Raw genomic sequence first — 14,918 nt, forward strand, 5'->3', positions numbered from 1 at the left:
CTCCTTCAGCTGTACAAGAAAGCAAAGGTGATGGTGACTGCTCCTGTGAGGTGTGGCTGACCTTTCGTTGTAGCTGTCATATCATAGCTTAATACCTCTCTTGGTGGTGGTTGCTGCAGCATTTACAGCAAAGACTACACGTCTGCAGCTGGTGTGAGACAAGGAGACAGACTGGGGAGCTGGTTTGCTCCTCCTGGCACACTGCTGCTCAAGCTAACAACGACTGTTTGCCCTGTGTTTAGATGTACATTTAATACACAATGTTTAGATGTACACATCTAAGTTAGAAAACCTAGAGTCATGCACAGGCATACACACACTCTTCCTCTTGCTAATATGTATATAATAAATATCATATAAAAATATGACATTAGGCAATTCTCCAAAAACAATTTTCAGAATTCTTGGAGATTTCTCATAGGTCAGGCTTGAGGGGGCAGGTGTTAAAATATGAAAGGTTACCTTGGCATAGCACATTATATTTCAGCCGACTCAAGCAATTCAATTAAGAAAAACTGAATGCTGAGACATGACTGACCTATCAATAGGAAGCTGTGGCTTAAAAGTAATAGATTTTATTTGCAGTGGGTTATTCTGAGCTGATACTTACAATGTATAGCATGTCAATTTGAAAGCTATAGAGCGATTTCTCATCCATTCCTTAAATGAAACAATCTAAATCCTTTAAAAATTTCTAAAGGTTCTGAAAGGAGACAAGTGTCTTTGTGACAAGGAAACAAGAGAATAGTTTACATAAAGCCTATTTCATTTTACATTCCATTAGAAATAACTAAGCAGCTTAGAATTTGTTAGACATACCAAAGTTCCCAAATTATTCAATATTTGACAACTACACAGCTTCAAGCTTTACATTACTGATTTCAAGATGCTTAAATAACTGACTATTGTACTAGTGAAATAGAGACTTCAAGTATTGTACTAAAGAAATAGATTATCAGTGCCACAATCTCTAAATTTCATATAAGAATAATAAAACCATTTTCCAAGAGAATGTAAGAAAAGGTGTACTTGTATTCAAAATTAAATCAAAGTATTCAAAACACACTGGAAGAAAAAGCTCTTACTCTGAAATCAGGGTAAATGAAAACTTATGAGTATCTTAAATTTTGATGCCATGAAGAGATCTTTAACTGTCAATGACTAGCACTGTTTGGAAGAATTTGGTATTTCTAAGAACCTTAGAAATGCTCAGAAATGTTATGCCAATAACAGCAGGGATTCTTAAAGTTTGGAATGAAAGCTACTCTGCTTAAATCTGCCTCCTAATATTGTTTCAAATAGATTTTAAATTTATGAACTGCAGAAAATAAAGTCACTTTTACTGAGAATTATTTGACATGCAGACTACTGGAACAGTTAGGAGGGTCTTACAGCCTACAATATTTTGCATGTACCTTTACCAAAGCTTCTTCCAGAAATGGAACTTAGAATACCTCTTAAACATATAGCTGTGACTCAGGTTAGAAGTTAACTGTATATATATATATCTTCATGCCAAATAACTAAACTACCAAAGTATGAGTAAAATAGCTTAAGATTTTGCTTCCACTAAAGCTGGATCACAATGCCTTTCTTGTTAAAAAAAAAAAAAAAAAAAAAAAAATGACATGGCCTTAGAAATTAAATATTTCCTATCAATTGTTCTTCCTGTAAGGTCATCTACACTTGGTATGCTTCTCTGTACTACTACACAGCACATTATACTTTCAAATATTTGCCACTCCTTGTAGAAAATCTGCTCTTAATAATGGCAGCAGTATTTACTATAATTTCTAGAAACTGTTAAACCAAGTATCTCTATATATCCAAGGTAACTGCAACTTTTCCAATGTTCACCTCTGATGCAAATAGAAGGGAAATGAGGGAAATGTGAACCAAAACATATCCATTCTTTAGCACAAAACATTCACAGTTGTGTATTTAGAAAAAAAAACTGAAGACCAACTGATCTTACAAGTATATATGGCAAAACTGTAATATTGGTATATGGAGCATTTACATTTTATTTATGCTATTGTTGCAGTGTTAGATGGTTTTTGATCCTTTAAAAAAGGAAGAATTCTTGTCTGATACTGACACTAATGATAGAAACCTGTAGAAATGTTGTCTCTATATTTAAAGTTTTAATAAAGTGGTTAAATTAACAACGGCTTCAAATTTCTAAAGGCATGTGTATTATACGTGCAGTACTGCCTTCCTGTTCCCATGTGACAAAAACCACAAGAGTGACCAACACCATCTGGAATTATTATTGTAAATAATTCTTGTTCTGGTTTGCAATCCCTTTGACAGGTTATTTCACACATTGACAAAGAACGGAAAGAGGTTGAACTGATTGCACTATATGACAGTGCAAAGAGTTACGTCCATGCTACATACATCAAATTCATCCATGCGAATACATCTGATGGTAAACAATTTGTTTCATAAAACATGAAGTTAATGACGGTAAGTGACACTCATATTTTACAAAACTCATTGTCCATTCACATTTAGTTAGCAATTCAGTTTAAAACAAAGAAATACAAAAATATGCAACTAATATTGAAGAGCTTAGAATTTAAGTTCAGAAGAAGCCATACAACAAACATGCCAGATAAGGTACAGAAAACGTGGTAGTGAAAAAAAAAAAATCAAACATTCAGTGCATGGCATTGAACAACTCAAAACTAACAGAATGTGGGTGAAAAAATAAAGTTGTGTGTGTTTTTTTTTTTTTTTTTCAGTAGCCAATAAACTACGCAAGTTTCACAGATCACAGCACGGGCTGACCAGGAGATGCTTATGAGCTACACATCAAATGCATTATTGTCTCAATTAACTCTGCATGTAGCTTACATGCTGAACAATGTTTTACTTGTAGATAAATGTTTTGCTTTTTTAGCTGTGAAAAACATTCACAGTACTTTCAGATGAAAGGCTCCAAGTTGAAACAGGTATCAATAGTTCTATAGACTTTTCATTAGCTTATTTATACCGTAACACTACTCTTTGAAAAAAGTGACAAAACAATAGTGAAGTCACACGGAAATACTGATTTTTTTTTGTGCAAGATAGGCTGTCTTAAGTTAGAAGAGACTGCTGTGGGACAAATGGGAAAACATTACCTCGTCAGCAGGCATTGACACAACATGCAAAAGATTTAAGTGTTGGGTTTTTCCGTTAGAAGAACTGAATGTAAGTTTCTAGTTAGCTTGAATTTCCCTTATGAGAACATATCAATACTCATGAAGATAATACTCCATTTTTTTTAATTTACAAATAATTGACAATTTATTATTAACAACCATTTGCTTTCTTGAATTATATTCAGGCTTCAGAACTCATCTTCTCTGACATTACTGTTACCACTACAAGGAAGGCTCAACATAGCACTGAGCAAAGGGCATATTCTTGCTCTTCCTCAGTCTGTACCTGTCAGATGCCAAAGAGGACTACTTCATACTCCTATTTGTCTCCCTGAATTTTGAATGATCCTTCTTCTCAATTACTCAGTTGTGATGAAAGGGATTAATGGCTTAGGATAAAAGTTAAATTGTCAAACAGCAAATCAAAGGGAGACTACAGGAACAGAAATCTCTTCCTCCCTAGTCTTAACCTATGAAAAAGTAGTTTAGCAATCAGTTTTTACTATATAAAGTAGTTTCAACCTTTTGGTCTGACTAAACAGATAAACTGAAATCCTCCTACAACAATATACTAATACAGTAAATGAAAACAAAATTAACCATGAACACAGTGATTCTGAAAATAACCATACCCCAGTTAAAGAAGAAGAGCCCTTTTCCCAACATTAAATCATACTGCCTCTCGCCTTCATTTATCTAACAATCTGGTTGTCAAAAGCAGAGTTAATTTCCATTCCAATCATAAAAGGGTTCAATCTACCTGCATACAACATATTCCAAAGCCAAATTATTAAGACAAAAGTCTGGAGCTGCTAGGGTATTGTGTCACTGTTGGATGCAGAAAAGTAAATATAGTTTGGTAGTGTTAATAGGGTGTACATGCATACATACATATATATATATATGACCAAGTCTTCTTACAGATGATTAAATGAAAAAATGATACTACCTCTATCTTGACCACAGCCATATGGAAAGCTGACCATATGGCTATAAATGCAACAAAAAGAAATAAAATCAATTAAGTGTTCTCCAGGAGTGTACCTCTGCAAAAGTGGAATAATGTTGTGACTTGCATAGACTGAACTCTTAGTGCAGATTACAATTTCACCCATCCAGAAAACCAGAGAAGAGTAGCTGTAAAATCAGAGAATTTAGAACACCAATATCCTTGATTTAAAAAATTATTATGCCCAGTGTATTTAGTACAAAAGCAGCCCATACAATTACTAATTAGCATAAAGAATGAAAAAAATTAATAAATTAAGGCATTTAAATTTTAATTAATTTTTTTCTTTTCTGCTGGGTTAGTGGTGCATAGAGTAAGGCACTGGATTAGGAACAGAGCAGAATTTTTCTAGTTCCTACCTATGTCATTGGCTACCATCTTGGAAAACATTCTGCTTTTGGTCTTCACTGTAAATAATATTTTAATAAAAAAGATCAATCTAAATGTATCAAAGGATCAGCTGAAAGAAAAAAAAAAACTATAGAAAAGAAAAATACTGTACCCTTCTCTATAAAATTATTCATTTTTTGTTCATCATCTGAATTGTTTGGTGAACCAGAACCTATGAGTGAAGACAGAATGAAATGGATATACAAACATGTATCTTTGACACAAACTCAATGTATTAATACAAGCTTTGATCTTAAAGATGACAATGATGTATTAAAATACCAAATACTGATACTGCTATTCTCTGTAGCTGTACTAGAAAATATAAAGTCCAAATTATTTTGCTATGATGGGAGTTCTGCATACTGAGATTAACCACAAAAATCATTATGCAAGTTACAGTGTTGCACAGTGCAGCAAGTTTATTGCTAGAAATATTTCCCTCATTGAATAAAATGTTTACAGAGAATAGATTGCTGTCCTAGTACTGGTTCCAGATACAAAGATTGAGCTAAACTGCAATTCACAGAACATTACCATAACAATAAAATCAAGTTTTGAAAAAGAAAAAAAATTTTTCCAGTGCAGTACTTCACTGTTGGGCCATAGTTCATCAGCTGTTTTGCAGACAACTCAGAGCCAATGCTGTAACCTGGGATTTTTCTGAATAATTACTATTGAAAAAACAAGGGTGGCTAAAAACCAGAATTTGAGGCTTACCACTGTTAAAGTTCAACTAAAAAATGCCAAATTCCAGTTGATTTTATATTCAGGAAGTGTAAAACAAGAATAAAATGCAAAGATTTTGACACTTGTGAACATAAAAACTTGTCAGTTTACAGTGCTATACAATATTTTATGTGTCAGGTAAAAGCCCCCAAAGCCTAAACGTATTACCATCTAACTTCTGTAGAAAAAGCAGGACATAGTTATTATTTCTCTTGCATTTTCACAGTATTTCTATAGTTCTGTGGTATGAAAACTGCAGAATACTCTCCTAAGTTGCATAGGCAGGTAGTCCCTTTTGCAGTCCTCTCAAACTGTATAAACACCTATTGGCTGAAGTCTAATGGAAGTATCTTCCACATCACTTTGATACTGAAAGGCAAAAGAGGTGGAAGATTTAGATTACTTGAGCAGATGTAGACTTCAGTGCAAACAGAGGTTGGCCCGCTTTTACAGACTCTGTGGTAACAGTCAAAGCCAATAATGCACTCAATTGCCAATCCCATCATCCAATCTTAAAGCTAGTAACAAGCAAACTTTGTGCTAGTGTATTTTCCTCTTAACTAGAGCCTCTAGACTGGAAATATCTGTCCTCTGTCCTACATTTCAGGCTCGCCAATACCTAATCTCAGCAGCTAATTTCTCCAAAGTCTCCTCCTACCTCTCTGAAAACTGAACACCATTTTCACGCTTTCTGGGCTTGTGCTCTTGCCCAGAAAAGATGTAACTTAAACCAAACCTGAGGAAGTGCAGCTATTCTCTCTTCACAAACATCACCAAATGATTTTTGTATCAGGCAGGTGCCTCTCCCCCCTTCTCAAAAGGAAAACTGGAGAAGCCTGCCATGAAAAGTATCTCATTCACCGAGAGCTGGGAGAAGAGGACAGACCTGGGGAAAGCAAGGTGTAGTCCAACCTTGCTATTTCAAGATTCTGTTTTACCAAGGAGTACAACAGTGTTCTTCTCCATTCATTGCTTTTGGTCCTTTAGACTTCTCTTTAGTATTGTGGGTATACCCAAGATATTATATACTCTTTTCACAGAATACTGAGTTTTCCAAACTTCTAAATTTTATTCTAATATGAATTAACCTCAAAAAAGTCTTTTCAGTCAACTCAAATTGGAGACTGATTTTTACCTCTGCAGGATTAGCAATTTCCCCCTAATTTTGTTTCCTTCCAGGACATTTGAATCCATCTATTCCAAGTTGCCTCCTGCTTTGATCCTCTTAAAGAAATATTCAAATTGCATTAATTATTAACCTACTTCAGCTAACGTAACTCAATACAGGATGGAGAGAGGTAAACAGGGATGGAGGGAAAACAAATTGTTAAATTTAGGATTTTTACATATAAACTTTTATTTTCTTCTTTAGGCCTGCCTTTTTTACACCTTTAGTGCCAACGGTGAATTGAATTTTACTCTACTTCAACTCAAAATAATGAAAGAAACCTTCTCATTAAAATTAAATAGTGTTTTAAGTTTCAGCAGTACCACTTGGAAGTGATTTGGGGCTGACATTTGAGTGATGCTGGAGCAAGGGGAAAAAACGGATAATGATTACAGGTTACAACTTAGGGTTGGAAATGGTTAGCAAAAAAAATTGATTGACCTAGATGACAGTTCTGGAAAATTTAAAATTAACATAAAAAGACAGCAGTTGTCAAATCAGAATAAAATTTATGCTAATATTTCTACTAGAGCTTCCAACAGGATATTTTGTTCTGTTTTGCTTTCCACTTGGCTTTGAAAGGTACAGGTTGCAATAGAAAAGGAATCTCTCTTCAGATTCCTATACTGATTATTCTTTTTCACTATTTTGCAAAGAGTGCACATACTACTTTAGGAACTTGAGTAAACCTGCAATTTTGTACTTACTCTGAGTACAGCTTTGAATGATGCCATGACATATTACTCTAAAAATTCTCAGAGTAATAGTGAAGATATGCAACAAATTTTTAGCTACTACATGAGAAATTCATCTTGAGTACTATATATTGGCATGCACTATTTACATGGCTATAGCCTCCAATAGCCAATATTAAACAAAATACCAAATAGTAGTACATTATGATGAATTTTTTGTTAGAAATATTCATATACAGTAGCAACAACTGAAAAAAAGAGGGGTGAGTGTTTGGTAGATAACTCTTTACTTTGTAAGGATGCCAGTTTCTGAAAACCTCTCATTCCAAAGAAAAAAAGTAATTTGCCACTTAGGAGGAAGCAGAAGTAAACTAGCTCTTCTTACAGAAATAATCTGTACCACTTGAAGACTCTGAAACACTATCACATGAAGTATTACAGGAGTTTGGGCATCACATAATCAATGTTTGGGAACTCCAGTGTGCAGTTTATTTCCTGAAGCATAAATATTTTAGATTATACATCTCTTCACTCATCTTTAAGACATACTCCTATTGCATCTCTTAAACCACCCTTATTTTAAAAAGACAGCTGTGTAACAGTGAAATATATGACAGCTCAGACAGTTTGTGAGAAGACAACAGGTTTTATATAATTAACTAGTTAGTGTTAACTTAAATCATGCTATCTTCTGGGCAAGTAAGAAGCTGAAGATCATCATTTGATCCTCTTAAAGAAATATTCAAATTGCATTAATTATTAACCTACTTCAGCTAACGTAACTCAATACAGGATGGAGAGAGGTAAACAGGGATGGAGGGAAAACAAATTGTTAAATTTAGGATTTTTACATATAAACTTTTATTTTCTTCTTTAGGCCTGCCTTTTTTACACCTTTAGTGCCAACGGTGAATTGAATTTTACTCTACTTCAACTCAAAATAATGAAAGAAACCTTCTCATTAAAATTAAATAGTGTTTTAAGTTTCAGCAGCACCAGTTAACACTAGTTAGTGTTAACTTAAATCATGCTATCTTCTGGGCAAGTAAGAAGCTGAAGATCATGCAAAGTTATGATTACCTGAAGTGGGTGACTTGCAGCGGTCTTCTGGCACCACTGTACCTTCATTAATATCACAGAGACCTGCTGGAACACAAAAACAGGTGTAGAATAAATACAGCTGATTTTTCATCATTTCTTCCACTGCAGTTAGGAACTTAATTTCTCATTAGCTACAAACCAGCCAGTTGTGACAAAATTTCTGTTACTTTTAATTTGGACGTTATCCACAGTGACTGTAGAGTCACTTCCTGCTTGTACAAGTTTTGTAAAATACACTTCCTCATTAAATTTCAGTGAAAGGCACCATATTTTCAGCAAGACAGACTCATCAGAACAGTTAATTATTTACATTCTATAGATGTATATTATGTACAAATAATGTCTTTTGAAAACATCCTAGAGTTATATCAAAAATTTAATTGCAAAAGAAAGTCAGAGGAAAAAGGATCTTGAAGATTACAACCACATCTGCAGTATGATGTGTGAAACTACAGTGCCTTTTTAAAAATTATTTTTTCATTGTTACAGTGATATCGCTAAGTAGAAGTAGACACGGAATTTTTCTATTTTCCTTTTTGACACGAAATTGCTGTCAAGAGTGCTCACAATTAAGAGGAGCAAATTTTATTCATATTTTAAGGCTAGTAGCACACCTTTAGGTCTATATAATAAAGTCCTTCAGAAATTTCATGATGTAATACTAATGAAAACAAGCGTGTAATACTTAACAGTAGCAGTTAAGAAATGTTTATTACAATGAAAGGGTTTTGCATGCGCATATTTCAAATAGTCAAAAAGCTTGAGAGGTGTAATGGCTAAGGCAAAAAGGACTGTCTGTACAACTGTACACTACACATTCACTATTGTATCTGTTAGACAACAACAAAAAAAAAACAATCAAAACCAAAAAGAGGAACAGGACTACCCTTTTGTCAAAGCTTTAAAATTTCCAAATACTAAACCAGATGTTAATAATTTAAAGGGAAAAAGGTCTTTCTGATATATTTTACCAAACGTGAAACACATTAAAAGTACGTTGGATTCACACAGTTTAATTTTTGCAACACAGTCTTTAAGAATACTAAGAGGATGTGTAGCTTGAACCTCAAAACTCCACCTCTAAAATTGATGTGAAATTGCCAAAAGATCTTAAGGCTTGATTAAGCATGCACTTGAGAACAGTTCAGAAACTGATTTGAATTCTAAAATGTATAGTGAAATCCTAGGTGGAAGGTATACCATTCCACTACACAAGAAAAAAAATGATTTGTTTACACATCATTAAATCAATGAGCACTACAGGATAATTATCATATGTATTCTCTAATAAAGTATGATTTGAACTCTGAAAGCAACAGAGTTTTAGACATACGTAGGACTCTATGTGTCTTCTACTAGACAGGGTTGTGTAAAAAATTTTTTTCAGAAGTCCAGGTGCAGCTGTCTCAACAAGCAATACAAGTTTCAGAGAGCAGCAGTGCTGGCTGGACAAAACTGTACTGTGCTTTTACAAATAATTGTGTTTCTAAATCATGCTCCTTTGGGAGCCAAACTGAACAAACCTAAATGTAGTTCAGGAACTCGAATTTCCTCTTCCCCATACATATTTTAATTCCTTATCTTCTTTAAGGAGGAGTTTAACTTCCTACATGAGTTTTCCAATGAAAATTCCTGTATTGACAGGTATCGTCTTCGGCCAAGAATGAAGTCATGCGCCTGCATGCTTGATTTCTTTATGCAAAGTCTTGACACTACAATTTGATTAATATATATCTTAAGGAATAACTTGGATCAACTGATCCCACAAATGCCCCCAAACATTCTCTTACCATAAGCCTATGCATTAATTTTACGCATTAAGACTTACCCCAATAAAGGATAAGCGTGCAGTTTGACAATCATTGTGGCATATAAATCTGGGAAATCTAAGCATAGCCATCACTGCTATTATTTAAGAGAGAGAATGGACATGAATGATTTTACCTACTACTGTATTAGTAATTCAACTAAGCTGAGAATAAGAGAATGATCTGAGGGATGTCTGTAAACTATGATAGAGTCTTTCCATGGCCAATGAGAAGAAGAAACTGGTATAACAGTCCTTATTGCTGTTCATCTTAGAGCTCCAGCTACCCTGACAGAAGCAGTGTTATGTGCAAATTGCTATGGGTTATAAAAGCAAATTGATCCAAGAATTTCCATTTCAGAACTGCAAAGCCTACAACCTGTTAGAACACAAATATAAGGAAAAGTGACCTTCTAATAAGCTTTTAGCTTATCTTACTGAACTCCAGCAGCAAGAAATTTGAAAAACACCCAAATTAATTAAAAATCAGATAATTACATTGAAGATGTAAAAATTAACATGCTGCATTAAAAACTCTCCAGAATTACAGCTGAAATTTACTGATATATAAAAGGAAGTTTCATGAGACATTTATCAGTTTTTCACATAAGCTTTAGGTAGATATACCTCTGAAGAAAATACAACTTGATTAGAAACCAGCCTAACTAAAAATTACAAATAGAACTATCAGAGTACAAAGATATAAAGACTAGAATTAAAAACAATCTTAAAAACAGAGTCAAAAAATCCCCAAACCAATCAGCCTTTCTGATTCAGTTCTGGACTCGTCATGGCCACAGCTGATGCTGATCAGGTTTCGTTGGCAAGTAAGTTAAAAATTCAGATAGCTCATGTCCAGATCCAGGTCAAGGAGAAAGAAGACAGGGAAAACATCTAGAGCAAGCAACCCCAGAAGAGTTCTAGGCATGTATTTTCTTCAGGTTTGACTCAACCCCACTTCTGATTGCCCCGTAGATTACATTCAAAAAAGGCTTTTCAATGCATAATAAACTAAAAAAGTCACATGCATGCAAGGGCTACTTTAAACTGCCTCTGGTAAGAAATATCTAAGAAATACTAACTTACAAAAAGTTGCATTATAATCCACTAGTTTAGAGGTCACAAAATCTTTTAACTCCCACCACAAGTAAGTTGCAAAAGGATTAAGATAGGTGTCCTGTGTGAACTTAACTATGTAACTAAGCAAGGAAAAACAACTGTCTAAGTTTTGGTGTTTAGCCATAAAGTTACCATTGTTTTGTTAATTTGGTACAAATATTGATGTTCTTAATGGTTCCTGTCACATTCAGCAAAAAGTATATCAAGCAAAGGTCTCTGAAACTGTGCAAGCCTCAACTCTGTACAGTTTTCAATCACATGATCAAGCTTTTACTTACATATCTTATGTCTTTCAGCATATGGCCAAAGTTGTTTTCTCCCCCCCGACTTCCCCTTATGATCCTAAGGCAAAGGTTGGCTTTGCCTTTATCCTTGACAAGCACCTGGCAACTCTGTCTAGCAGGCCTTCAGAAAACATATACACTGCATGCTTCACAAACTATAAATTGTCACCCAAAACATGTGAGTAATATACCTGGTATGAATCACTGATAAATTCCAAAACACGATCTCAACTGGGAGCTTGTATCTGTTGAGCTAGCCTGAAATGACAGTTTACAGTCTAGCTAGTGTAGAGAGCCTTGTCTCTAAATAGATGCTGCTTTAAGACGGGAATCTGAATTTCTTTTCTGAGTAGAAAAAAATAAGATGACAGAAACACACATCACAGTCTTGCAAAACAAGCGAAGGGAAAAATCTCGCATTTCCATTCATATTTTAGAAGATCGTAACTCTTACTCTATGAACTTTTCTCTTTAAAAAGTCTTTAAATTTTCAAATTGTCTGACTTAGGACATGCCATTCAGTAAGTTATAGACATGTAGGCAGATACTGATGAGCTACTAAACAGGCACTTTATGATGTAATATACAGAACTGTGAGGTTCTTAAAGAGGAAGGACCAACTCTTGCTGCCTTGTTTAAGGCAAAACCTATGGAAGTGGTTGAATAACAGAATGACATTTTTCTACTTCCCTCTATACAGAAATAATCTAAACTTTGGTTCTGCCAATCTATTGCATGCTACTTGAACTTAATGTGAGAACTTGTCCAAATGCATGCATTAGGCTAGTATGATTTTTTTTTTTAGATACACTGTGATTGTCTCAAGGACAATGGGAAACATAATTAGCTTCTCTAGAACAGCCACATTAAATGCATAAACACTTTTTCTAGGAAGATTTAGAAGTACCAACACTCCCTGAAGGTTATGTGAACTGTACACAGTAGTTGAAAATGTTTTATTAATAGAAGAAAAAATTTTTCTTTAAAGCATTTGTATTTTAGTACTTCTAAGGAATTCAGTGAAGGCACATATTTCAAAACAAAAGCAAGGAAGTGTGTGTTTCCTTGCATTTTTTAAGATCCTAACCACAAATACTAAATGTTCAGGAAAGGAAGAATGCAAAAATCCAAGTTTTCTAACTAACTCTTATAGTTCCAATCCTATAAATACAGCAAACGACAGTTATTTCATGTAACAGACTTATTATTTATTGAAGATCACTCCTCAATAATGCTTTATTAATTAAGCTGATCAAGACTGGGCAACGTAGATTGAAAGAGCTACAGATAATGAGAAATGGTAAATGATAATTCTAGAGAAATTATTTTCCGTTTTTAAAAAGTCTGTAGCTCCAGCTTAGCAAGATATTACCAGGATGGTGGAGGGAAAGAATGAATTAATTTCTCAACCAGGTAGTTCTTTCATACAAAACCTGTTTTAAACTATTCTTAAATGAAATAGTCCAGTTCTCCCTTGACAGCAAAGAATGTGGGACTATACAGAAAGCACTGTTTGGCTTTTAAGCCTACCCTCTCTGAAAAGTATTTCTTTTTTTCTTGTTGGGGAAAAAAGAGTAGCAGAACTAACATAAATGGATCACTTTTTTTTTCCTTTAACTCCAGGTCATTCTTCTCCTAGCTTCATTTTATTCTACTCTCCATCAGAAAATGAAAAACCTCTGCCTAAGGGTTAGAGAAAATTGGCATCCTAGGGAAAGGAACAATGTTCCACTTTTAAAAATCAGCTGTATGTTCTCCTCATTCTTGGACACTGTGAATGATGGAATACATCAACGAAGTCCTCCCATAAATCATGGTTCTGATGGGATACCTGATGAGTTGCCGATTCATAAACATGCTTGAGAACTCTAGTGGGCTGTGCAACACACAAATCCTTCCACTCTTAATCCCTATAAACAACATCTCTGTAGAAGTAAATTTTCATTTGGAATAGACCAGTCACTGGCTTTTACAATGTTAAATACTAATAATTACAATAATCACCATGTAACGCTAGAGTTTATAAAGCTTTTTCTGTCAGAAAGGGGACAACCAAGGGAAGGTTCTAACCACAGATCTCAAAACACTTAAGTTTGTGAGTAAGATCTCTGGTCTGTAGACATCAGTAGCTTCTATGACAGGATCTTGTTTTAATTTTGATATTTATTTTAAAACACAAAATACAGAGACTACTATGGCTGCTTTTTTCCTTCAAGTTTCTTTTAAAGTTACCACGAACAAGAATTATGATAGATTTGTGATGGATTAAAACCAGTTTCTAGAAGTAAAACAGATACTTGAAATGCACTAACAAAAATATTTATGGTGAGTGAGCAAGTAAAAAAAATAAAATTCAGATAGTAAAAGTATTTTATTGCCATGAGATGACTTACTTATATAAGAGGTGCGAAGCTTTTTCACAGACTCTGAATATAAGTTAGAAAGGCCGCACATGCAAGAAGCCACAGTCAGCATACCTTTATGAAGCAATGAGAAAGATGGAGACACTAACAGTACATTTGAGACAGAAAAGCCAGCAGAATAACTCGTATAAACGTGTTTATAAAATGCTCTTGCCATGCAGATTGTTAGGATTAAAATGCAGATGAAAAAAAATGTGATTTCACGTAACAGTTATATCCATGAATGAAAAGGACTTCACGAACAACTTAGAGAGACAGTTGTAACTCAGAGTTATGCAGATCCAGTAAATTAAAACAACCAAAGCCAAGAAGACAAAGCAAGTTAGGTTTAATACTTCAAAAGGCAGTTTATGATTTAGATGTATGAAGCAGAATTTAAGCTCTTTACTCAAGACAAACTAAGAGCTAATCAGTAATTTCCTTCTCTCAGAAAGTTATTTTTTAAATAATTTTTTTATTTATTAGAAGAAAGTACTTTATCTGACATTATACCAAATGTGTACGTTCTGGTCTACATGAATGATTTTTAGATCAGTTTTCTCTGTTGAAATAAGCCTACTAGTGCTAACTGGATCTTTCCCAAACCAATGATTTACTAAAATACATTCTAGATCATCCATTTCAATTTGTATAAAATACTAAAAAACTTACCTAGACTTCTGGATTCCTTAAAATAGAGCAATAAATACCAGAACATGAAGAACAGTTTATTTCCTAACAAAAAGTAATAATTTGGGGCAGCACTGACTTTTTTATCAGACTCTAGCTGTTTTCAAAATTAACTTGAAAGTACTCACTAAATAACATGAAGGAGAAAATTTAAAGATGTTAACTTTTCCTTTTGGCAATAAACGTGTTAATTTGACTGAAAAGTCACTTTCCTCCTCAGCTACAAAGGAACACTCTTCTTCAGTATGTTTTTAAATCAAATTCCTCTTTTTGAAAAATTATTTATTTCACCAGTTTTAATTTGGAAGTTTATTTGCTTCATTTAAATCAAAGACTTCCTCTCAAGCATAACATAACAGGATACACAACATAACA

At 34.1% G+C, this 14,918-nt stretch overlaps 1 protein-coding gene across 1 annotated transcript in view; it reads right to left on the reverse strand.

The window, feature by feature from the left end:
* Positions 1-14,918, reverse strand: part of STXBP5 (syntaxin binding protein 5 (tomosyn)) — a 102,035-nt gene that overhangs the window by 15,231 nt on the left and 71,886 nt on the right. The window contains exons 19-21 of the mRNA XM_008935584.1: positions 8,221-8,286; positions 4,661-4,720; positions 4,518-4,565 (exon numbers count right to left, since the gene is read on the reverse strand). Coding sequence (XP_008933832.1) covers positions 4,518-4,565; positions 4,661-4,720; positions 8,221-8,286 — 174 coding nt within the window. The remainder of the gene's footprint in view (positions 1-4,517; positions 4,566-4,660; positions 4,721-8,220; positions 8,287-14,918) is intronic.

This window comes from Merops nubicus, unplaced genomic scaffold (assembly GCF_000691845.1).
Source record: "Merops nubicus isolate BGI_N331 unplaced genomic scaffold, ASM69184v1 scaffold1452, whole genome shotgun sequence".
In the NCBI taxonomy this organism is placed as follows: Eukaryota; Metazoa; Chordata; class Aves; order Coraciiformes; family Meropidae; genus Merops; species Merops nubicus.